The sequence below is a fragment of the Panthera uncia genome, assembly GCF_023721935.1.
Source record: "Panthera uncia isolate 11264 chromosome C1 unlocalized genomic scaffold, Puncia_PCG_1.0 HiC_scaffold_4, whole genome shotgun sequence".
Classification (NCBI taxonomy): domain Eukaryota; kingdom Metazoa; phylum Chordata; class Mammalia; order Carnivora; family Felidae; genus Panthera; species Panthera uncia.
This window is the reverse complement of record NW_026057585.1, coordinates 47,590,768-47,614,227: the sequence shown is the minus strand read 5'-3', so window position 1 is coordinate 47,614,227 and position 23,460 is coordinate 47,590,768. Positions and strand designations below refer to the sequence as shown.

General features: G+C 35.0%; 1 protein-coding gene across 5 annotated transcripts in view; it reads left to right on the top strand.

Annotated features, from left to right (window-relative positions):
- The window catches only part of SRSF11 (serine and arginine rich splicing factor 11), a 44,505-nt gene extending 23,875 nt beyond the window's left edge, over positions 1–20,630 (top strand). For 2 of the 5 annotated variants that reach the window (XM_049617018.1, XM_049617019.1), the window contains exons 4-13: positions 3,217–3,326; positions 5,273–5,365; positions 6,092–6,141; positions 7,549–7,676; positions 9,481–9,562; positions 13,633–13,764; positions 16,262–16,351; positions 18,488–18,604; positions 18,995–19,133; positions 19,239–20,630. In XM_049617018.1, the coding sequence (XP_049472975.1) occupies positions 3,217–3,326; positions 5,273–5,365; positions 6,092–6,141; positions 7,549–7,676; positions 9,481–9,562; positions 13,633–13,764; positions 16,262–16,351; positions 18,488–18,604; positions 18,995–19,133; positions 19,239–19,436 (1,139 nt within the window). In that variant the 3' untranslated portion in view covers positions 19,437–20,630. The remainder of the gene's footprint in view (positions 1–3,216; positions 3,327–5,272; positions 5,366–6,091; positions 6,142–7,548; positions 7,677–9,480; positions 9,563–13,632; positions 13,765–16,261; positions 16,352–18,487; positions 18,605–18,994; positions 19,134–19,238) is intronic. The other 3 variants (XM_049617020.1, XM_049617022.1, XM_049617021.1) reach the window with 3 other exon arrangements.
- The last annotated feature ends 2,830 nt before the right edge of the window (positions 20,631–23,460 follow it).

The window sequence follows — 23,460 nt, the reverse complement described above, 5'->3', positions numbered from 1 at the left end:
CTGGGTGAATTGTTTTTATGCCAGATTTTCTTGTTCATTCTTGCTATATTTTCTAGATATCTCTAAATAATAAATTCTTCTCTCTGTTATTTGTGTGTGTGATTTTTGTAGTGGAGAAGGCAAATGCAAAACTCTTCCAGATGACTGAAAAACAGTGGGTCCTCTGCAGCTACAGGGGATTCTAGACATTAACTAAAGGCCAGCAAGCACTCAAGTCCCCCAAGTGTTTTCCTGGTGTAACCATTTGTTAACTACATTTTCTCTCTTTTTACATTTTAGGCTGTTAACGTAATTTGACAGAAAAATAATGAGCAGGGTTTTTGGATCTAAAAAAGCCACTGTGACAAGACAGCACTATTTTAATTCCATTTTGTAAAATTTTCTGAGACCTTTTATAATTAGTTTGTTCCCAATGTACTGCTACTTTATTTGCTTTTTGTTACTATAAATTTTGATCAAAGAAATCACTGAAATATGATAAAATTACTGGATTTTAGGCTAATAATTTAACATATATACTGACCAGAATTTAAATGCTTTCCCCTTAATGAACTGGTCAGTGGAAGCAGAATCTTGATATTGTTAACTTTAGATGCTATCTTAGATCTTGAATACCAGTGTGAACATTTACACCATACCTTGTAAAAGTTGTGAACTGTCTAGTCCTTAAAATTTAGAAGAATTGCCTTTGTGGTTTTCTAAAGAAATCAAATTGCATTCTTAGATGGATTAAGGCATGTTATGTAATAATAGTACATCTATCTCCATGATATTAAAGTGTGTGAACCCTATTTTAAGGTTTTAAATTATATATGTGCTGATAAACGTTTGAGTTTAGTGTGTTTTGATTAAGCAATTTCTCTTATATCAGTGTGCCTGTTGTAGGGTAAGACTTAACACCAAGAGAAAATTTCCAGAATTCAGATTTAGGATAAGTAAAATGCAGTTTTTGAAACAAGGTTCAAATCATGTGAGTAATGTGCAAAACTATAGTTAGGCTTTAAATTTAAAGAATTCTTATTGTCTAAGTATCATAGTTCCCAAGTCCTGAACATAATACAGTATATCATATAACTGGCTTTCTTAAATATTGTTAGGCCATAGTAAACTTTCTAGTGTCTGTTATGAAAATGAAATGTTTAGGAGTGTATATAGAATTACAGAAGTATTTAGTTCCAGTATCTGTTTTTGGTGTATTTAATTCTTGGTATGATATGCTGTATTAATGTTGCCACCGTTAAATAACTGATGTACTCAATCCCTTTGTCACCATTCACCCTAGTTTTAGCTCTTACACTTTGGTGTTGGCTCTTGGTCAGTGTTTCAAAACAATAGACACAAAGTCTACGGTAAGGAATAGTCTTAATTGGTAAAAACTGAGATAGCTGGATATGGAAGGAACTCTTAATAGTAATGGATTTGGGGGTTATTTAGGTTCCTTGGTTAATGTTTGTTTCTTTTGTCTGTTTCTTTTTCTTTCATTTCTACACATTCATGCAGTATTTCATGGTTCTATCAAAGCAGCAGTAAAAAAAATACTCTTGACGCATGAAAATTAACTGGTGAGGGGCCTCATTGCTATTTTTAAATTGTAGTTTTATTTTTAAATAGTCTTTTTTAAATCAGAGGATCAGATGCATGACTTTTTTTTTAATGGATGCAGATCTTCTATCAGGTGTCTCACAATATATTCAAGAGGATGTTAGTTTGCCAGAAATATGTTGCAAATGCACTAATTTGAGTAAGATGTTGATACTTAATATTATCCTCTTGAGACATAATTTTGCATGCAAAATTATCCCATAATCTTTGTAGGTTTGTTAATATTGATGCATTAATGCCCTATATCTAAATGATCTTCTCCCCCCACCCCTCCATAACTCTTGGTATCTAAATTGATGACAGCTCTGACACAAGCAAGATAACAGTGCTGTGTAGTATACATTTGTTTATATTATCGGCACTTCTCAGTATAGGTGGAAGGAACCATTACCTTTATTTAACAGTGGTTTTTCTTTTTTGTTGTTGTGTTTTACAGTTCTTTTCCCTGGTTCAGCCTGAACTATATACCAGGCCCTGCTGAAAATACCACCCAACAGTTTTCTTCTGCAGCTTATCCAGTTTCTCTTAAGTGCCCTGTACATATTGTATGTTTTATGATGAGATGCAGTTTCTTAATATGTATTACAGAAATACTACTGGTATTTGCAAATATGTAGTTTAATTGTATTATTGAACTCTCATTTTGGGGGCTTGGGCACATTAACAGATTAATCCATCTGTATAGGGCTTTTGCTGTTGGATAGAATTTAAATTGTCTACATAAATATTTGTCTTAGGACCCTTAGATTTTATCTGAATACACAGATTAGGCTTTAAAAACAGACATACATGTTGTTTTTGGCTTTAGGAGTTTGGCTAAGTTAGCTTTTGAACTGACACTCATGTAGCAGCATTTTTGGTATGGTTAGCATGGCACATGTTGGAACATAAAGCATTTTACTATACAGGTAAGGAATGTGCCATGTTGTTTTACCTATTCTCTCTCTCTCTTACTCACTTTCACACACATCCTGTGTGTATTCAGAGACCTTCAGAAACATTCATATTCATTTTCATGAGTCAGCAAAAGCCCTACGCTTGATTCCAACAGAATATTTCCTTTACATACTTTTCTTCTCTTAATTTTTACAAAATTTGTATGGTAGGTGTAAAAGAAAATCATAGTAACTGTACCATATTATTAACCCCTAAATCAAACTTTTTTTGTCTTGTGTATCTTGATTTTTCTGTGTGCTTTATAGTGAAGCAGCCGACACGAGTCGTTGTTCATAAAACAGCTTTTGAAAGTTGAGAGCACACCCCTGGAGAACCGACTGTGCTTGCTTACGTTTGGTTCATGACTTAAAAATCGAGTACAGGTGATGAAATCTTGGCAGTGTTAACAAAAAAGTAGTGTGTATTGTGCTATTTTTTTTTTACTCTAGAAACTTAACCATTTGTAGAGAAAAAGGAAACAAATTTTCACACATTGAAGTTTCATTCTGACATAAAATTAATGATAAATAATCATAGAAGTCAAGCTTTATATTTTAGCGAACATAAGTACTTTTCAACAAACTCAGGTGGTGTATCAGGGAGACATTTTCTGGGTGTTTTTGTGTGTTTTCTGTCTTGCAAAAGAGTGTGTTCTAATGCAAGGATGTTTCTCTGCAGGAGTTATTCCTGATGAGACTAAGGCTTTGTCTCTGTTGGCACCAGCTAATGCAGTGGCAGGTCTTCTGCCTGGTGGTGGACTCCTGCCTACCCCTAACCCACTTACCCAGGTACTAGTTTCATTGAATTCTTAAAGGATAGAAAGGAACACAGAATTGTGGATAAACCTAATCGTATTTGAGCTTTTTAAGTGCTGTTACGATCAGTGCACAGTATTGTAAAGCCTATAATGTAATCGTAGATACTAGGGAGAACATCTTGAAAATTTACATTTTAAGAACATTCTGAAAATCACAAATCTGTTATATTTGGTTTTGCCACTCTCAGAATAATTCATAAGGAACAGTTGGGGGTGGGGGGGGAACCTCATGAGGCATAAGACTTCTGTTGAACATGCTATTAAAAATAGTATGTTCATTTGGACCCAGAAGGAAAGGTGAAATTCAGACTATTTTTTTCTTTCTCAGTGCCCTTTTGATCTTTACTCTTATGGGGTTTGAATTAAGTACATGGCTTGAAATAAAGATGAATTCTTGATGGAGATTTTTAACATGGGGAAGATGAAATAAAGTTGGAGAAAATTTTTGGTAGGTAATGTTTCTCATCGTGATTGGATACTGTAAGAAGTATCTCATTTTAGGACTGAAAGCACTTCAAATTGCATGTGTCCTTATTCAGAGATTATAACTGGTCAGTGAGTGGTTTCACAGGTAATAGTGAACAGCGAGCTTCAACTAGAATTTTATAAATAATAGCATTTTTTCTGTTATTTTACCTGTCTAAAGAGTTCAGTTAACTATTAAGTGACTGGTATGGTACCAGAAAAGGATGACATTAGGAATTCCCATCTTTTTGAATATGACGTTGTCACTTAGCTCCTAATTTTTACTTACAAAATGAGGATCTGGGTAACTTGTAGGTAGATATCTTCGATATATAAAATCTGGTAATGACTAAGGCAGATATTTTTATAGTAATAGTAGCTATATTTTAATTGTTCTCTGTAAACAGTTAAAGTACAGACAGTTTGGTACCTTTTATTTATTAAATATTACTAGAAGCTAGGAGAGCTTTTTGCACAGTTCTTACAAAGAAAGTCATACTGCCTGTAGAGCTACAGGACTTTGTGTGGTTTGCATCTATTATTGATTAGAATCATGTCAGGCAAGAGAGAAAAGCACATAGTAACTTGAATAGGAGAAGTTTAATATAAAGAGTTACTAGTAACAGGAGATTACTTAGTGCAACCCCAATGAATACAGTAACCACAGGTTTAAGAAGCAACCGTTACTTCTAGAGCTGAGGAAGAAAGAACGCAAACACATTAGTTGAGGGTATTCTTCTTCTCTCTTAAGGCTAAGTTTCACACCTCTTTCAGAAAGGATGCATAGCACAGAAATTCTCTGGGGTGCCCACAGAACTTATAAGAAGGTGCCCAAGAAGATGGCACCAAAACTCACTAAAAAGATGAAAACCAACCACTGGGCATCCCCCTGCAGTGACAATCAGAAAGGGGACATAGGAACTAGGAAGAGAAACCCCTTCCACAGTGTCTTTCTAGGTCCCCCTACAGGTAAAGCTTAACATCATGCCAGATGTCAAGAGAGAAATATTTATAAGCGTGCTACTTCCATTATCACAAAACAGGGCAAGGACAGTGGATTTGGAGCTGAGAAGCAGTAAATATTTAGAATTGTTAGCACAAGAATATATTACATTTTTTAAAATACTCTTCTAACTTCTGGCCATAGGGATAAATGTGCCGTAATAAGTGAAAATTGAGGCTACTGTATATTGTGGGGGTAGGCAAACTACAGCCTTTGAGCAAGGTCCCCATTTTTGTTAATTTTTATTGGAACACAACCATGCCCATTTGTTTAGTATTATCTTTGTTTTGAAGCTTCAGTGGCATAGCTGAGTAGTTGCAACAGAGCCCACATAGCTACGGACTTCAATTAGTTACTACATTGTCCTTTAAAAGAGGGGGGAAAAAGTTGACCCCTCGCATAAGATACAAAAATTAAATTTTAAATAAATAAAATTTGAAATTTTACAGATTGGCGCTGTTCCATTGGCTGCTTTGGGAGCTCCTACTCTTGATCCTGCCCTTGCTGCACTTGGGCTTCCTGGAGCAAACTTGAACTCACAGGTACAACTTAAAAGCCTTCCAATTTTGAGCTCATTTTTATAATTAAAGAATTTGTTCCACTAACTGTTATGTTTGCATTTCCAGAACAGGAAAAAACTGATTGCTGTAGTGTAGTATTACTGTCTTTTATATAAACTTGTGAATGAAAGGTTTAAAAGGTTACTGCACTAATAGCCGCTTAACCATTAGAGAATTTCTCGTTTTATATAGTTCAGAGTAGTTTCACAAGAAGCCAGTACATCATTATGTTACGGAGTCAGAGTAAATAGTCATGAAAGGATGGGAACATAGATTCATAATTCATATTCTTGTTATCTACTCCTTTGGAAAGTTTGTTTTCTCTCACTTTAATTTGGCTAAACTTTTTTCTCAAGTCCTTATATTGTGGCAATCTTGCATTACACTGCCTAAGCACTTGGAGTTCTGTTTTACATTTTTCTTTGAAATGTTACCTCCTCAGAGTCTTAAAATAAGCAGGAAGTAATTGTTTTATAAAACCTAGACTGTTCAGCATTATGATATTCATATTTAACTTGGTAAAGCAGCTCAACTTAATGTGACATGTTTCACTGACATTATATTTCTGTTGGTTACCATTGATTGTGCCTAAAATAACGTTACTTTTTGGAGGTTGGCCAGAGCATTCTAAGACATTCAACATACTGAAAAAAAAAAAAGCAATCACTTATTTTATGTATTCTCACTGTTATATTTTTGTTTTTGCAGTCTCTTGCTGCAGATCAGTTGCTGAAGCTTATGAGCACTGTTGATCCCAAGTAAGGATTTTTTTCTGTATTTCCATTGGTGATAATGGATATAGTATGTGAATGTCTGGAGAAGTTACTTTTTGATAGTTAGAAAGTTATCTCAAGTTGTAGAATACATAATTCTGTTTTCTAGAAACAAGGAGAAAAATTCAGAAGTAAGCCTATCCGTAAAGGGTTTTGTGTTCATATAATTTGAGTCTTTCTGAACAATTGTAAATACTTTCTGCCAGGATGACCAGAAAGGAGCTACATGTTACCTTTAGTTAATTCTTTTGAAAGATGTATACTGAGTACCTGCTATAAGTCTGTACCTTCATAGCATTTATACTGTAGTCAGAAAGGGAGACATTTAAATATAGTAAAAGTATGTGCATCCAACAAGAGGAAGTACACAGGTGCTGTGGGGACTTATTACAAGGAGAACTTCATATTAAGATCAGAGAGGCTGAGCCTGGGGCGTGAATAGTAGATAGGGAGACAGCAGTGAAGGAAACAGTATCCCAGAGCAGAAGAGTAGTGAATGTCACATAATGCCAACATCTTTTCTTAGGTGCTTTGCAAGTTCTCTTTGTGCTATAAGTGTACATTCTCTAGTTGATATGTGGCAAAGTCCTGAGGTATTTTAATGGATAATTTCTTATGTTAAATTGAACTTAATGCTTTTCCTACTTAGTGAATTTTCACTATCAGCAAGTGGGAGAGCATGGAGTGAGGGAGAACAGAATCATTTGACTAGGGTAGTTGCCTTTTTTCTTAAAACTTACTAGATAAAATCTTAGCATGTACCTACCACCCAGCTTATAACCAGTACTGTTGAAATTTCTTGTGTACCCATTCTTGTTTACATTTCCCTCTCTCCACAAATAATTACTACTGTCCTACATTTGTTTCTAATTTTTTTTCTCACGTGTGTGTAAACTCTTGAGGTCCCATCTTTCCGGTCAGCAATTCCATGAGTAACTTTGGTGTGCCATTGGCCTCTGCCTCATTTTCTGTGTATCCTGAAGCTTACAAGTAATGCTCTTCCCCAGCAAAATTTTGCTGCTGTAGAAAGTTTTTAAATCATGAAAAATCGAAATCTTAATCTACAATCAAAAATCTACAGCATCTGCGTATTCCCATGTACTAGCATTTCTCAACATGTGCTTATGGAAAGTTAATGGGTGTTCAGCAAAATTAAGCAGGTATTTTTTCTTATTCCAGAGGTCTCTGAATCTTTAAAATGCAGATGCCATTGTCAGTATTGAAAAGGATACTATATTGTACGTGGTTTTACCAAAATTATTATGAAATTCTCTCCTCTTTTTCAAGTAGTATTTTCCTAGAATGATGATATATAAAACATTTGTACATTTATTTGAAATACTGTTATGCATTTTAAAATCCTTCAGATCTCAATTCTTGGTTCTGTTTCAGGTTGAATCATGTAGCTGCTGGTCTTGTTTCACCAAGTCTGAAATCAGATACCTCTAGTAAAGAAATAGAGGAAGCCATGAAGAGAGTACGAGAAGCACAGTCCCTAATATCTGCTGCTATAGAACCAGGTAAAGTATTGTAGGCATTTGTGTTGAAAATATATGATTGTTTGTGAAACTGATTCTTGCATAAGCTTGGAAATTTATTGAGTAATACTATAGTCATTTTTTTTTTTTTTTAATTTTCCAAATTCTGATGAAAGATCATGTAATGGAGTGATCCTAGGCAAGGGGAGGGGACGTGTCACCTTGACATATTTGAGAATACCTGGGGATACCTAATTGTCATGCTGCTGGGTAGAGGGTCAGATTGTTACTAAACATCCTACAATCCTACATCCTGCCGGACAAGCACCATACCCCATCCCTCAAAGAATGATGCATTCTGAAATAATAGTGCCTAGATTTATGTTTGCCTGTGTTGGGATAGCCCAGTTGATTTTAGTCTTTAATTTGACCAAAAGAACCTACTAAAGATGCTTCTATTGTGACATTTGTTTAAAGAAAAGCAAATACCTAAAAATAGTACCTTATTCTTTGCAGATTGTCTTTTTGAGATGAAATGAATGGTTATCGTATTGTCTATTTATATAGACTGGATGTTTGGTCCTGATATTTTTTTCCCCCTTTAAGTAGCAATTTATTCATTTTTCACTCTTCTTAATGAAAGGTTTTACATGTGTACAGGATTAGGAAAATAGTTATAAGTATAATGTTGGGTAAATTAATACCAAGTGCTTTATGTCAGTTATTTAATCAACAGACTGTTAATTAATCCAAGGCCACAAGGCAAGCTGTAGACATAACTGGATCTATGACTACAAAGCTAGAATATCATGCTGTAACTTTCTGTGTTCATTGAAAATTAGTAACTAGAATTACTAAAAATAGTTTACTTATGAATCCCCCCAAGAATTTTGTTATTAATATTGACATTTGCAGTAAATTGAATTCTATTAATGAAATGGTCTAAGTGTGAAAGAAGTCTTCAGTCTCACTTTCATACAAACCATGTATGAAGAATGCAATAGCTTTATTTCTCTTAAGTCCCAAGTTAAAGGAATTGCTTATGTGTACTATTTAAAATCGAGGAAATGGGAGTCAAATCATTCTAGATCTGTCTCCTACACTTACACAGTTGAAAATTGGTGGCAAAGAGGAGGGATCAAACAGATTAAGACAGCTTGCTTACTAAAACCCAGTTCTATCTTGGAGTATAGTGAGAACAGTGAACGAATCATGACTTTTTGGAATCAAAGGCCAAATATTGAACCTGTTTATCAACCACTTTAACATAACTGTATAGGAAATTGTTTAGCAGAGGAGCTTAGGCCTAAGTGGTAAAGAAAGAAGGAATATCTTAATGGACTAAGAACTAAAAATGTTTCTATTTCTATTATAAATCTATTAAAAATATGTATCTTGTAGTTAAGTGCTGGTTGGGAGGTGTTGTTAATATATAACACGTGAAAATAATTTCAATCTGGGTGAATTATGGCTATATTTGGGAAAGTAAACCTAGGAATGGAAAAAGGGACTCCTCACTTAGAGGATGAGAAAGGATCCTCATATAAAGGATTCTCTATAAAGAATGAGAAGGTTTAATCCTTTTCATCAATTGCTAATGGACATTACATTCACAGCCTTCCAAGTCTGGTGAAAATGAAATAGTGAAAGGAACTTTTGGCTAGCCGAAAATCAGAAGCCTAATTTGTATCTACCAAAAGCCTGGATAAAATGATCACATAACATTTAAGGATGGTATATGAAATCTGAAATCTGAAAATTAATAAATTCTTAGAATAACTCACGAACGGAAATAATCTTCCTATTTGATGATTTCTAAATACAGATTCCTTTTTTTAAAATGTAGATAAGAAAGAAGAAAAACGAAGGCACTCAAGATCAAGATCGCGCTCTAGAAGGAGGAGGACTCCCTCATCTTCTAGGCACAGGTTAGATTGTTTATGGTAGTTCACTGTACCACAGACAAAGATAATTTCTATACCTCACATCCTTCTTCATTTACTACCTTTTAACTTACTTAGCTCTTTGTTAAAGTGTGTTTTAGTAACTTCGCTTTAGTACAGTGTGTGAGGTCACATACGTGTACATGAAGAAAAGGTATGGGCTAAATAGATGATCGGTACTTTAAAACTCCAAAAAATCCAGGGATGGGAGGACTGGGTACTGAGGTACTGGGATTGGAGCACTGAATAGAGTTAGAACTATGGAAAAAACACTAGACTTGAAACTTCTGGCTTGAATTCTAGTTCTGATTTTTCACTAGACTCTTAACACTCATAAGTTGGAAGGTCATCACTCAACCTACAGATTGATTACCCATCTAATGCATGAATATTTGCAAATGATTTTCTGTTCTTTTGGTAATAACCACCATACATCTCGTCTGAAAACCCTTTTAAGAATCTGTCATGTTCAGGGCGCCTGGGTGGCTCAGTTGGTTGAGCGGCCGACTTCGGCTCAGGTCATGATCTCGCGGTCCGTGAGTTCCAGCCCCGCGTCGGGCTCTGTGCTGACAGCTCGGAGCCTGGAGCCTGTTTCAGATTCTGTGTCTCCTCTCTCTGACCCTCCCCCATTCATGCTCTGTCTCTCTCTGTCCCAAAAATAAATAAAAAAAAAAAACTTTAAAAAAAAAAAAAAAAGAATCTGTCATGTTCACTGTAGTGGGTTCAAGTGTTCCAAAATTTAATTTTCTCTTGAAAGTTCAGATGTTGTCATCAGCGACAAGTTTGTTTTTCGTGAAATGATAGCCTTTGTTCATTTTTTCAAGAGAATGTCTGCCAGTACCTAGTCTGAACATAGTTTGTCAGACATATTCTTCCAGGTAAAGGTGATAGTTCAGGGGAAAAGCAGTTAGTTACGCTCACAACTCAGTCATGACAGTTTCTTTGATAACAGCCATTGGCCTTTTAATAAGTATGAGAAGTGATTTTTGCATTCATTGGACAGAACATTGCTTAAGGGACTAGATTTAATATTTAGTACTCAATACTATGTCACTAGTATTCAAGGAGCCACATTTTCTGTGTACCTCCACGTTTTTGCTCATAATGTTCCTTTCTGCCTAATGATCTTTACTACATCTTCACCTGCACCTGAGGAACTCGTTTTTGTTTGTTCAGGATCAACTAAAATTTTACTCTGACGTGAAATATTGGTCCTACTTATAATCCTCATCTTCCAGGACCATGCTATTCTAGCTTAGTTTACAGTAAAAAGGAGAACCTAAGTTTTTTTTCTTCTGTATATACCAAACTACATAGTAGCGTTCTCAGATTTTAATTTGAATTATTTTAATATGACCAGTGGGAAATATTTACAATGAAACATGTATTTCCTTGAACAGAGTGTTTTTGGACACTTGTAATAAACAACACCTCATAACAGAATTATTATGGGTTGTAGTATCTTAAGCATGTTGATCTGTAAAATGACCAGTTACTTTTAACAAACTTTTAATATGTTATGTATATATTTGATTTCTTTTTTAAGAGCTCATATAAGATAGTGTGTTAAAGTGGCTCTACAGCACATCACTCTTAAAAAAAAATAGCTGTTTCAGGACCTTAGTAAATTTATGGGTGTGGTACCCCTGCTTATTAGAATTTTTTAAGATATTTTGTATTATTAATCACGTTTGTTTAGAAAGAAACTAAGAATGTGCTTATGATTTTTTCTACATCTGTAATTTTTCTGTATACATTAAAGGCAGGAAAAAGGAGTTAATAACTCAGTTTAGCTAAATGGTTATTGACCATTAAGTTTTCTGGCTTTAAGTTTTCTTAAAGCCAGAGTCCTCAAAAGATGAGTAGTGCTTAATTCTAGTAACATCAATTTTTATTTTCCAGAATTTTTTTTAACCTTCAAGAAGAAAGTGATTATTCTGATATTTTGTATTCCATATCACCCAAAATATACTATTATTTCCCTTTACTGAAGTTAGGCAACATAGTAGTTGTTAAGAGTAGAGTGTTGAATAAGGTAGACATGTATATACTCTCCATTTTTATTAAGCTTACAGAAAGGTACATGAGTATTACATGAACATTTCCTAGGCTATAGACATGTATTGAGAAGGATTGTTCATAGTAGTTTCCAAATACAGTAAAAAAAAAAAATGATTTTTTTTATCACAATTTTTAATTACAAAAATTTAAATCACAATTTAATTACAAAAATTTGAATTTGGTAAGACACTAGTGATAGGTTTTGAAACACCAGTTTGAGATAATGAGACAAAAGAAGCCATCTTAGCACATTAATAAGAGGAAAGAAGGCAGTCAGTATTTCTTACGTACACCTACACTAAGGCACTGAGCTGAATTTTATTTTTTATATTTTTAAAAATTTTTATCTTTAAGAGAGTGAGCACAAGCAGGAAAGGGGCAGAGAGAGACACACAGAATCCGAAGCAGGCTCTAGGCTCTGAGCTGTTAAGCAGAGATCCTGACGCAGGGCTTGAACTCACAAGCTGTGAGATCATGAACTGAGCCTAAGTTATAAGCTTAACTGACTGAACCACTCAAGTGCCCATGAATTCCTTTTTTTTACTTATTTTTTTTCTCTTAAGAGAGAGAGCATGTGAGTAGGGGAGGGAGGAGAGAGAGAATCTCAAGCAGGCTCCATGCCAGCACAGAGCCCAACACGGGGCTCAGTCCCATGGCCTTGGGATCATGACCTGAGCCAAAATCAAGAGTTGGACATACAACCCACTGAGCTACCAGGCAACCTGCCCCGCCGCAGAGCTGAACTTTTTAATTTCATTTTAAATGACAAGTACTTGTAATATAGGTGCAGTTGTTTTTCCATGTTCAAACAATGGGCTCAGAGAATGTTTTAGATGTGCTGCCTTAATAATTGAGATTTGAACACAAAAATCTTTTTCATTTCTAAAGTGTCTATCCTCTGGACAACTTGAAGAAGTGAATGCAAAAAGTTTATACTAGAAATTTTCCCTAGAAACAAGTTGAATGGTCCCTATAAGTTAAATGACAAAAGTCTTGGGGTGCCTGGGTGCTTCAGTCGATAAGGATCCAACTCTGAATCTCAGCTCAGGTCTTGATCTCAGGGTTGTGAGTTCAAGCCTCACATTGGGCTCTGTGCTAGGCATGAAGCCTACTTAAAAAAAAAAAAAGTCTTAAGCAAATGATACAATTTATTTTTAATTATTTGTAAAAGAGGATAAAATATAAGAAGGAGGATCATTGACAACATCAAAAAGTTAATTGTGCTTAAGTTCTGGAAGAGAAAGTATATAGGATTGGGGGTAAAGGAGGAGAGGACACAGAGAGAAATACTTCTCTTACAGGACTGGAAAGGGGTGATCACTTAGAGATAATGATCATGTTGACGGGAAATGGGAGTCAAAGAGACAGTTTGTGCTGAGTTGCATATTTTTATATAAATCTGCATTGCTCGGATATCTCTTAAGTTGTAAATCAAGTGAAATAATGTCTCAGAGAACAATTAGAAATCATAGATGGCAAGAACACGTTAAGTGGATTACATTTAAAAAATGCAAATAAGAATGGTACCTACTCAACAAGCTTATTGTGAGAACGAGTATTTGTAAGGCACATGGTAAGAATATGTAAGTATTTGGTAATAGATACATAGATTTAACCTGCAGTAGTGAGGATTCACATAAGATACATGATAAAATTCTGTGTAGTTGTGGAAGATGATGCAAATGAGTCAGATAACTTTCTATTTTCCTTCATTGTCTAGCACTATTTTTAGGCTCAGACTTGTAGGGCATAGCAGGACTATTTTGACAGGTAAGGTGAGAAATTCCAGGTGTTAAAAAAAAAGTATTAATTTCTAGTGTATCAAAGATGTTTTATTTATGGACTAAATGAATAGTATCAGCAACTGACAAAATTACTCATACTTATTGATGGTTAACCCATATGTCTGAATCATTTGATGCTAAATGAAACAGTCACAGAGCTAGTCTTTCTACATTTATATATGTGTATTGGCTTTCTTTTTGCATTATTAGGCGATCAAGAAGCAGATCAAGAAGGAGATCACATTCTAAGTCAAGAAGTAGGCGACGATCCAAAAGTCCAAGACGGAGAAGATCTCATTCCAGAGAGAGAGGTAGAAGGTCAAGGAGCACATCAAAAACCAGGTACAGTAGACCATTGACATTGAGTGGGAAGACAAATTTTAGAGTTTCCAAGACTTAAATACAGTGCTACTTAATGACAAAAGAGGTGGTGAAAGGGGATAGGACTAGACTGGAGAAGAAACTCTTTAAAGTTTGAGGAGACTGACATTTGTTTTCTTGTGCCCTTTTGCAAACTTGAGGCTTCTCCTTATAGCTGAAAACCTAGATAATAATTTCTTTGTAATAAAATTTCTTAGCTATCCCACTGCCTTCTTTCATTTCCTTCTTTTCACTCAACCCTGCTAAGCATATAGTGCTACCAGCCATTCCTTTGGTCTGCTAAAGAGTTCATGGTAGACAGCCATGCCTTAATTCATCTTTACAAATGTCATTGTCAGCACCTTATAAATATTTTTTAAGAACTGCTGAACCATACTTAAGAGTGTCTCATCCCAAGATTTGGAACCAGCAGAAGGCTAAAGTTGAAGGATTCATTAAACATCCTACCTTAACATTTTATTTGGACTTAAACAAGAATCCATTCAGTAGTCTTTTTCATTTAGGGCCAGACCCTTTTAAGTTAATATGTAGTCCTGAGTAACATCTACCAAATCATTGTTTTTGTTTTTTCATTTCAGCCACCTTTAAGGTGACAAGAGAACTACCACATTTTAAAAGTGACTAAATTTTTTCTTCTCAAATTTTAGTTGTCACATAGTTTCACAATGTTTTTTTTAGCAACTTTTCTTATCACTTTCTATAATATTTGCCTAAATTTTTAGAAGCAGACCTTTTATTTTAGACTGTTATCCATTTGTATAATTATGTAATTACAATAATAAAGACAACTGGTATCCAGAAGAATTTATTTTTGGTGAGCATATAACTCAACTGGGAAAGGAGGCTTTGTTACTATATTTTACAGAGTGAGTCATCTTAATGCAATCAATCAAACAAACTTGCGTAATGAAACCTTTATTATACAAAGAGGAATTGGGCATTCTTTTCCTCAAGCAACTTTTCTTATATAAGAGAGATTAATGTGATTACCAAGGAAGTATCATTGTTAGTCGTGTTAGAAGAGACATGAGAAGTGACTGAGTATTGAATTCTGATAGATTTGACGGGCACCTGGGTGGCTCAGTCAGTTGGGCATCTAACTCTTGATTTAGGCTCAGATCATGATCCCAGGGTTGTGGGATCGAGTCCTATGTCACGGTCTACACTGAATGTAGAGCTTGCTTAGGATTCTCTCACTCCTTCTGCCTATTTCCCACGTTCTTATGCTCACTTTCTCTCTCTCTCTCTCTCTCTCTCTCTCTCTCTCTCTCTCTCTCTCTCAGATTAAAAAAAAAATCTGAAAGATTTGACTGGATTTAAGAACATGGTTTCAGGTATAGAACGTAGTTTACAAAGTTAGCATACATTCTTAGGAAAACAAGTATTTTGGTGTAGGGGAACTAGGAAATGAGGTCGGAAAAGTGTAAGGAGACAGGTGACACACGGAAGGCTGTGTTATTCACACTTAGACACACCTGATCCAGGAGGCAGTGTCTCCAGATGGAAAAGTTAATGGAATCAGGAGCTACTATTTTCAGATTTGTACTTTGAAAAGATTTCTGATAAAGGATCAGCTTGTGGAAACATGACTGGGTCTCCTTAAGGGACTGTTAGAGTAATTGGAAATTAGATGGTAAAGACTTGAATGAAGAGAGGAGGTAACTCAAGGAAGCAGGGTGACCAGAGAAGGAAAGGAGTGAAATAGAAACTGTAGCATAGGGCAATTAGCTTAGGGGGGAAAAAAAAGAGATACTTTAATGTCTAAAATTATAGAATAGTTGAGGATGGGTATGTATACGTTTATGGGGTTAAAGGACTTGTCATTCAACAAAGACATTGGTTACCTTTTGCCCAGAGTCTTGGAGAAGTTGAGGTATGGTTGTAGCAACAGTCCATTATGATGGGAATTATTTTGATAGCACTGAATAGCCCAGAATATGTAGCAGGAAACAAAAGTAGAAGGTTGGCTTGGTCCATGGTGAAATTAACTAACAACATAGAGTATGTGCTTTAGAATATTGGTAATGTTGACGATTAAATCCAGTGGCACATTGTGGGGTTTGGCTTGATAGTAGAGGACATAGAGCCATGGTGGGTTGGGAAACTGGTACTCAGCTGAGAGAAGAGGTTTGAAGAGCCTAGAAGCAGTTATTAAAACTATTGGTGTTTATTGCCAGAGTATATACCAAGAACTTGGTCATCATCCTTTATTATTTTCTCATCATACAGTCTGTTTTGTTTGTTGGAGAGTTTTATGTGTAATACCAGGAAAATGGGATTTTTTAAAATTTATTTCCTACAAATATGCCACTTGAGCTATTATTCTCATACTGTTTCTATAAGAATACCATTCATTTTTCAGGAATGAGATTAGATTTCATTGTGCTTTTTGTAATGCTATATTAATTTATATTAGCTGACTCTTCTTATGCATTCATAAATTGTGTTCATCTATTAGAGAAAAAAAGAAAGAAGATAAAGAAAAGAAACGTTCCAAAACACCACCAAAAAGTTATAGCACAGCCAGACGTTCCAGAAGTGCAAGCAGGTAAGGTGGCATTAAGAGTTCTTGGCACGTTTTAAAACTTTGTTTGCAAGAATAGTAGACTGTGAGCATTAAATGTTTTCTAGTACATCAGTACATACTTCAGCGTTGAAGTTTTTTTAAGGCAATTTTGAAGAGTAACCTAAAGTTCTGTTTACGTTTTATGGTGTTACATTTGAAATGACATGAAATTCAATTATAAAGGTCAGTTTTTATGTTTGCCGTATACATTTCACATCCTGATTTGGTTTGCTTGTGTTCTTTTCCTAACAGTTAAGTTTTAATGTTCATGTATGCTGAATTGCTACATTAAGTTCATTTTATTATAGTAAGTCATACTTAAAATATCCACATACATAGTGGTTTATTGATAAAATGAGAGGCTATATGATTTGTTCAGAAATCATAGAAAGGATGTACAGAAATACATGTGCAGAATCATAGAAAGTCAAATAACCAAATTTAAATTTGGCAAAGGATCTGAATTGACAATTCTCCAAAGAAGGTAAGCAGGTGTCCAATAAGTGCATAAAGAGATGTTCAACATGAGCCATCAAGGAAATGCAAACTAAAAACACTTCACACCCACTAGGATAGTCATATTTTAAAAACCAGATGGTAACTAGTGGTTGGTGAGGATGTGGAGAAACTGGAACTCTGAACATTGCTGATATGAATGTAAAATGCACATGGGTGGTTCAGTTGGTTGAGCTTCTGACTTCAGCTCAGGTCATGATCTCACAGTTCATGAGTTCAAGTTCATGAGCCCACATCAGGCTCGCTGCTGTCAGCCTGTCAGCGCAGAGCCTGCTTCAGATCCTCCGTCCCGTCTCTGCCCCTCCCCGACTTGTACTCTCCTAAAAATAAATAAATATTTTTAAAATGGGGCAGATACTTTGGGAAACTGTTTGGCAATTCCTTAAAAAGTTTGAATTTCTTGACACAGCAGTTTCATTCCTAGGGATGTACCCAAAAGGAATGAAAACCTAATTTCCACACAAAAACTTTTGCATGAATATTTATAATAGCATTGTTCATAATAAGCCAAAAGTTAACCCCAGTGCCTATTAACTAACATGGGTAAACAAAATGGTATGTTCATACAATGGAATATTATTCAGCAGTAAAAAGAAAATGTACTGATAGATGTTACATTTTTGTTGCATACATACTATGTGACAAATACAAAACATCTGTCTAGGGTATTTGGAGTTGCGATTACACAGAGCTGTAGCAAAAGGAGTGAGGTATACAGACTTGACAAGCTTAATAAATATTTGATGAATGAAAAGTTGTGTGTAATGTTTCTGGTGGTAGAGGTCCCAGGGCTGTAAGAGTCGAAAAGCTTTTTTTAAAAAAAGACAACCGAAAATGTGGGATTTTGATTATTTTTTGTGCCTAAATTATAATAACGGTCATCTTATAAGTTTTAAAAATTTTCAGAACAATGGCAGGCAGAATATTTAAAAAGAAAAGAAAAACCCACAGTTTTAAAGATGGGAAAGGCTATATATATCTTAAAAACAATTGCTCAAAGCAGGGTTGACGGCAACATGATTTGTTGGAATGTGGGGAGTTAGTTTGATCTCTGTTATTACTAACTCTACTCCTTGAATTTTACCTAAAAAAAAAAAATTGTCCTGGAGTTTATTAGCAATTGACTTTCATATCACAACATACTTTTATATACCTGTTCTAGCCACTGAATTTAAACCAGTTTCTGAACATTTACTTCAGACTTTTTCCTCACGCATTAGAACTTTTGTCTTTAAGAAAACTTAAGGTTTTCTTGAGGACATTAAAGGAAAAGCACACAGTTTGCAAAAACATTGCAGCTGTTTATTATTCGTTTGATTCTTCAGCTCAAAACAGTATTTGAAAATGGGTCTTTTGGAGGCGCCTGACTGGCTCAGTCTGTGGAGCATGCGACTCTTGAAGTTGGGGCTGTCAGTTTGAACCCCACATTGGGTATAGAGATTACTACAAAAAATCTTAAAAAAAAGAAAAAAAAAACTAAAAGAAAATAAATGGATTTTTCATTACCAGAAACTTGTAGGAGTTCATAGTGGAGCTCTCTCATGGGCACATCTGCTATGATGTGCCTGCATATTTTAGATAATACTGTATTTTAAAGTCTAGTTTGCACATTTGTGTTTCTAGAGAGAGACGACGACGACGAAGTAGGAGTGGCACAAGATCTCCTAAAAAGCCTAGGTCACCTAAAAGAAAATTGTCTCGCTCACCATCCCCTAGGAGGTAAGAATATTAGTCATAGGGATCTGTACTTCTCTATATTTCAGAAACTGTTTTTATTTTTAAAATTCTAGACTTTTCCTTCCTTTTCAGGAATTAAAGTGCTTAAGAACATGCTGATCTATTCATTCCCTCCATGCTTGAGACTGTGTTCTAATAAACAGTGTTTGGGAGTGAGCGTTTAGACCTGTAACCCGCTTCCAGTCCTCTTGCCTATATTATTTGTGCACAGCTTGTATCCGGTATCTTGAAATCTTTGTTCTTCGTGTCGTATGAATTCGGGTCAGGCTCACCATCTGAAGAAGTTTAAACTTACTGCTACACTTAAGGGTGAAGCTTCTTGAGTGTTTCCTTTAAAGCATCTTTTTTGAGAATTTTTTGTTGTCATCCTAGACATAAAAAGGAGAAGAAGAAAGATAAAGACAAAGAAAGAAGCAGAGATGAAAGAGAACGTTCAACAAGCAAGAAGAAGAAAAGTAAAGATAAGGAAAAGGATCGGGAAAGGAAATCAGAGAGTGATAAAGATGTGAAAGTATGTTTCCAAACTAATTTACTTTGATACTTAGGGTAGTGCTGGTAATTTTAAGAAGTGGTTTTTCTGTGAAGACGTTTACTTTTTTTATTCTCCTTGGCAAAGCAGGTTACACGGGATTACGATGAAGAGGAACAAGGGTATGACAGCGAGAAAGAGAAAAAAGAGGAGAAGAAGCCAACAGAACCGAGTTCCCCTAAAACAAAAGAATGTTCTGTGGAAAAGGGAACTGGTGATTCACTAAGAGAATCCAAAGTGAATGGGGATGATCATCATGAAGAAGACATGGATATGAGTGACTGAATATGGCCTCCATGGGAATCCAACTGTATACATGCATCAGTGTCATTCCTTTGTGTGATTTCTTAATGCTGTATTTGTTCATCTCAAACCTTGATGTATACAGCTCTGAGTTACAAATGGTTATAAAGCTCCTGATATTGATATTAGTTACTTACATCCAAAAGCTTTTAGAAAATGACACATGAGTAACCAATTCTTGACATGGTGAGATCCGATTGAGTATCCAAGCAGTTTTACTATTCTGGTGCTGCTTCATAACAAAAATGAAAAGCTGCATGCATCTACAGCAGGCATGGATTGTTTATGTTGTATGATCTCCTTTATTATAAGTAAGTTCACTTATAGTATTTCTAGAATTTGATTCATTGCCGTAATAGAGCCATGTAGGGAATGCACTGATTGCATGTTATTGTGGCAGGAATATCCTAAATGTCATTAAAATCCTCCAACATGATGGATCTACTTATGGTCTTGTTTGTTGACATGACAAATTAACATTCTTACAGTTACACCTGAAAATGAACATTTGAAATAGATAATCCTTTAAGCCTTGCGGCTAAATTTTTGTGGCTTTTGTTTAACTTTGAAAGGTTATATATGCACTAACCTTTTTTGATGGCTGATTAGGCTTTAATTACAGAAACAAGATTTCAAATGAAACTGTCTTTGGCAGTGAGTAAATAGCATATTTTGAAGTAGAGTTGTATACTTTTTCATAAGGTGTTTGGGAATTTTTTTTTCCTGAAATAATTTATTCCACGTCTACATCAGTGAAAACTTCTGCCTATCCTGAGTCCATCTGTAAGAGAAAAGTTATCTCTTGTCCTGATTTTCAATTTTCCACTCTTATTAATTTGTTTTAATCTCAGTGTTGGAAAAAGAGGGTAGTGCATTTTAAATTGACCTTCATATGCTTTTAAAATAAGACAAATCTACTTGATAATGTACTTTTTATTTGATCTCAAGTTGTATAAAACCAATAAATTTGTGTTACTGTTACTGCAGTAGTAATCTTATGCACACAGTGATTCCATGTTAAATGCAAAGTAGTTAGGCAACTGTTTTCTTAGTTACAGGAGTTTCAAGCTTCACTTTTGTGCAGTGAAAACAAAAGTAGGCTACAGTCTGTGCCATGTTGATGTACAGTTTCTGAAATTGTTTTACAAGACTTTGATAATAAAACCCTTAAACTCATGTTCATGTTCCTGTAAAACTGTATTTGTATTTATTTACACTGTTGAATGTATGACATTTACCTCATTCATTTTACAAATCAAGTTCTTTCCCCTTTCAGTCCACATATTGAAATACAGTAATGAGATGAAATCCGTCAGTGTAGCGATTAGTTGCCATCAGAATTGTCAAAGTTGGTTTTATTTCTATCTAAAACAGTCTTAGTGTAATTTTATTTCTCATATTCTGGGCGTAGGAATGGGGTTGAGTAAAGCAGTTAACTTTAGGATAAATGATCCCACCTATATCTAGTAAATTTATATTTTCAGTGAAATATAAATATTTGCCTTTTCTGGAATAGTATAGAAACTCAATGGTATGTATCTACTGTAAAATACTAAATAGTATATTTATTCAGTTATGAAATGAGTAGTGTTTGGCTGGCATTAAGGAGAAAATGAGACTTGGAATTGTAGCTTTTTATGCAAGTTTGAGTATAATTTTTTTTAACTTTTAAAATGCCATATAGAAAAGCAGCATTGTTTTTACAGTTTGTAGTAAGTAACTTTTTAAAGATTTTATCAAAGGAATTTTGTCTATAGTGAGTAAAAAGTTCTAGTAATGGTCCCATTGCGTTTTTTAAACACAAAGTTGAAGACAAATGACATTTGTTTAAACTTTCGAAAACTTTTTTAGTAAGGGTTGAACCATATGACATTGCCATTTTTGTAAGTCAAAAAACAAGTAAAATATTGGCAGTTTCATGTGGTTAAACCTAATAGTAAAACCTGTTTCCTCACTTGTAATCTCTGAATAAAAAAAAATATACTAACTTTTCAAAAGCAGTTAAGAAATTTTTGGCTTTAAAATAGTGCCATTGACTTAAGATTCTAACAGTGAAGGGAATCCACACTTCTAGGTTATTCTTCAGTGAACATCTTATGCACAAAGGTAGGGTTGCACTGGGGACACAACCCTTTACCACATAATCAGTTGAAATCAAGTGAATACTGCCTCCACGCTGAGTTATGTTCTGTATTTGGTAGTAAAAATGATTTAAAAATAAAGGTGGTTTTGTTAGAAAAATGTTTGTCCTATTTATTTACTTCAATCCTTCAGGAGTGAATGAGAAGTAGTAGGCTATATGAGAGTCCATTCTTACTTTGGTTTAATTCACCAGGTGGGAGACCTGTTTCTTACCTTCATTTTCCTGTCTAAAATGAGGGTTTTTGCCATTAATTTTGGTAGCTAGAAAAAAATACGCCTAGGTCAGTAAATGGTACCTGCCATTTGATTATGGAGCTTTTCAAAACTGTACAATAATTAGTTTGGGATAATGTTTTAGCAGAAGCTCTAAGATAAATTGTGTGGAGATAAGGCTTTGAGAAGGCTATGTTTTTCTTTTTGTGACCGGATTTTGGATCACCTTCCTGGTAGCGATAACCTATTATGTGGAGCATAGGAAAATGTTAGGTACTTGGGGAAATCAAACTAGGCTTTCACTGGAACAGTAAAAAACTAATTTTCTTTAACCTTGGTGTTGCATCTTAGAATTGACTAAGGTTCTGTGGTGAGTATCAGCAGGCACAAGCCAACTTTTCCTCTAGCAAAACCAATGCCAGTTTCTCCAGTTGGGCACCAGATTATGTACTTGGGATGTGGTGGGAGGGCATGCTGTTTGAAGATAGACCTTTCAAGCTGGAATTAAGATTTCTGTTCCTTTTGCCTCAAATCTAAGCTAATGAATTTCATCCCTGTTCTAAAATACTTCTCTGTGATCAGGTACAGTAATTGTGTTTATTTTAGCTAACTGTCAGTGTGACAAATGTTACTGGTACTTTTAAGAGTATGTCTATCACTAAGGCTTTATTGACACAAGCAGCTTTTCTAAATGAGACTAATCTGGAGTTGTAGATGTTTGAGATTGCTTTATTCAGTTTTATTTTGAATGCCGTTTTCATTTTATGTCGAAGTCTATGTGAAATACATTTAGACATTCTTTAGCAAAATAATTCATATGTGAACCATGCTAATTTACCAGTGGGAATATTCTAAAGAATATACTTAAAAGTGTATTAGTAGATGTTATTGGTAATCAAAGAATTCACAGAGAAAGGATCTGATAGAACTAATTTTTTTTTTAATTCTGTCCTTACAAAAATCGGGGAAGTGATGTTCACATTCTTTTAAAAGTCTTCTGTTGTGAAGGTTATTTTCCCAGGTCACGTCATTAAAATTAGTCCTTTTTTAAAGGATGTCCTTTTTTAAAAAGCTGGTTAGCTAATGTATGATTTGTACATAGAAATTAAAGGTCTAGGGTCACAAAGAATGGGATGATCCAAATGATGCTTAATATTACTTTTCAGTTAGGATACGATGCTATCAATATGCCAGGTGTAAAAACTGCCTGTTTTCATTCACTGTGAAAAGTTAAAATTTGCCTAAGTATCAAGTTTCAGAAGACAAGTATCATATAGGTTAAGAATGTTTTTCTGGGGCGCCTGGGTGGCTCAGTTGCATAAGCGTCTGACTTCGGCTCAGGTCATGATCTCACGGTTTGTGGGTTTGAGCCCCACGTCGGTTCTGTGCAGACAGCTCAGAGCCTGGATCCTGCTTCCGATTCTGTGTATCGCTCTCTCTCTCTCTCTCTCCCCCTCTCCCACTCATACTCTGCCTCTCTCTCAAAAATAAATAAACATTAAAAAAAAAAAAAAAAGAATGTTTTTCTTTTCAGTGTTCAGAGGAGCAGAATCACTGGAAACAACCTTTCTTACGGAGATTTGACCTTAATTTTGAGGGCTGGTTAAGGAGTCTCAAAGGTGTTTGTTGTCTTTGCAATGCTGGAGATTGA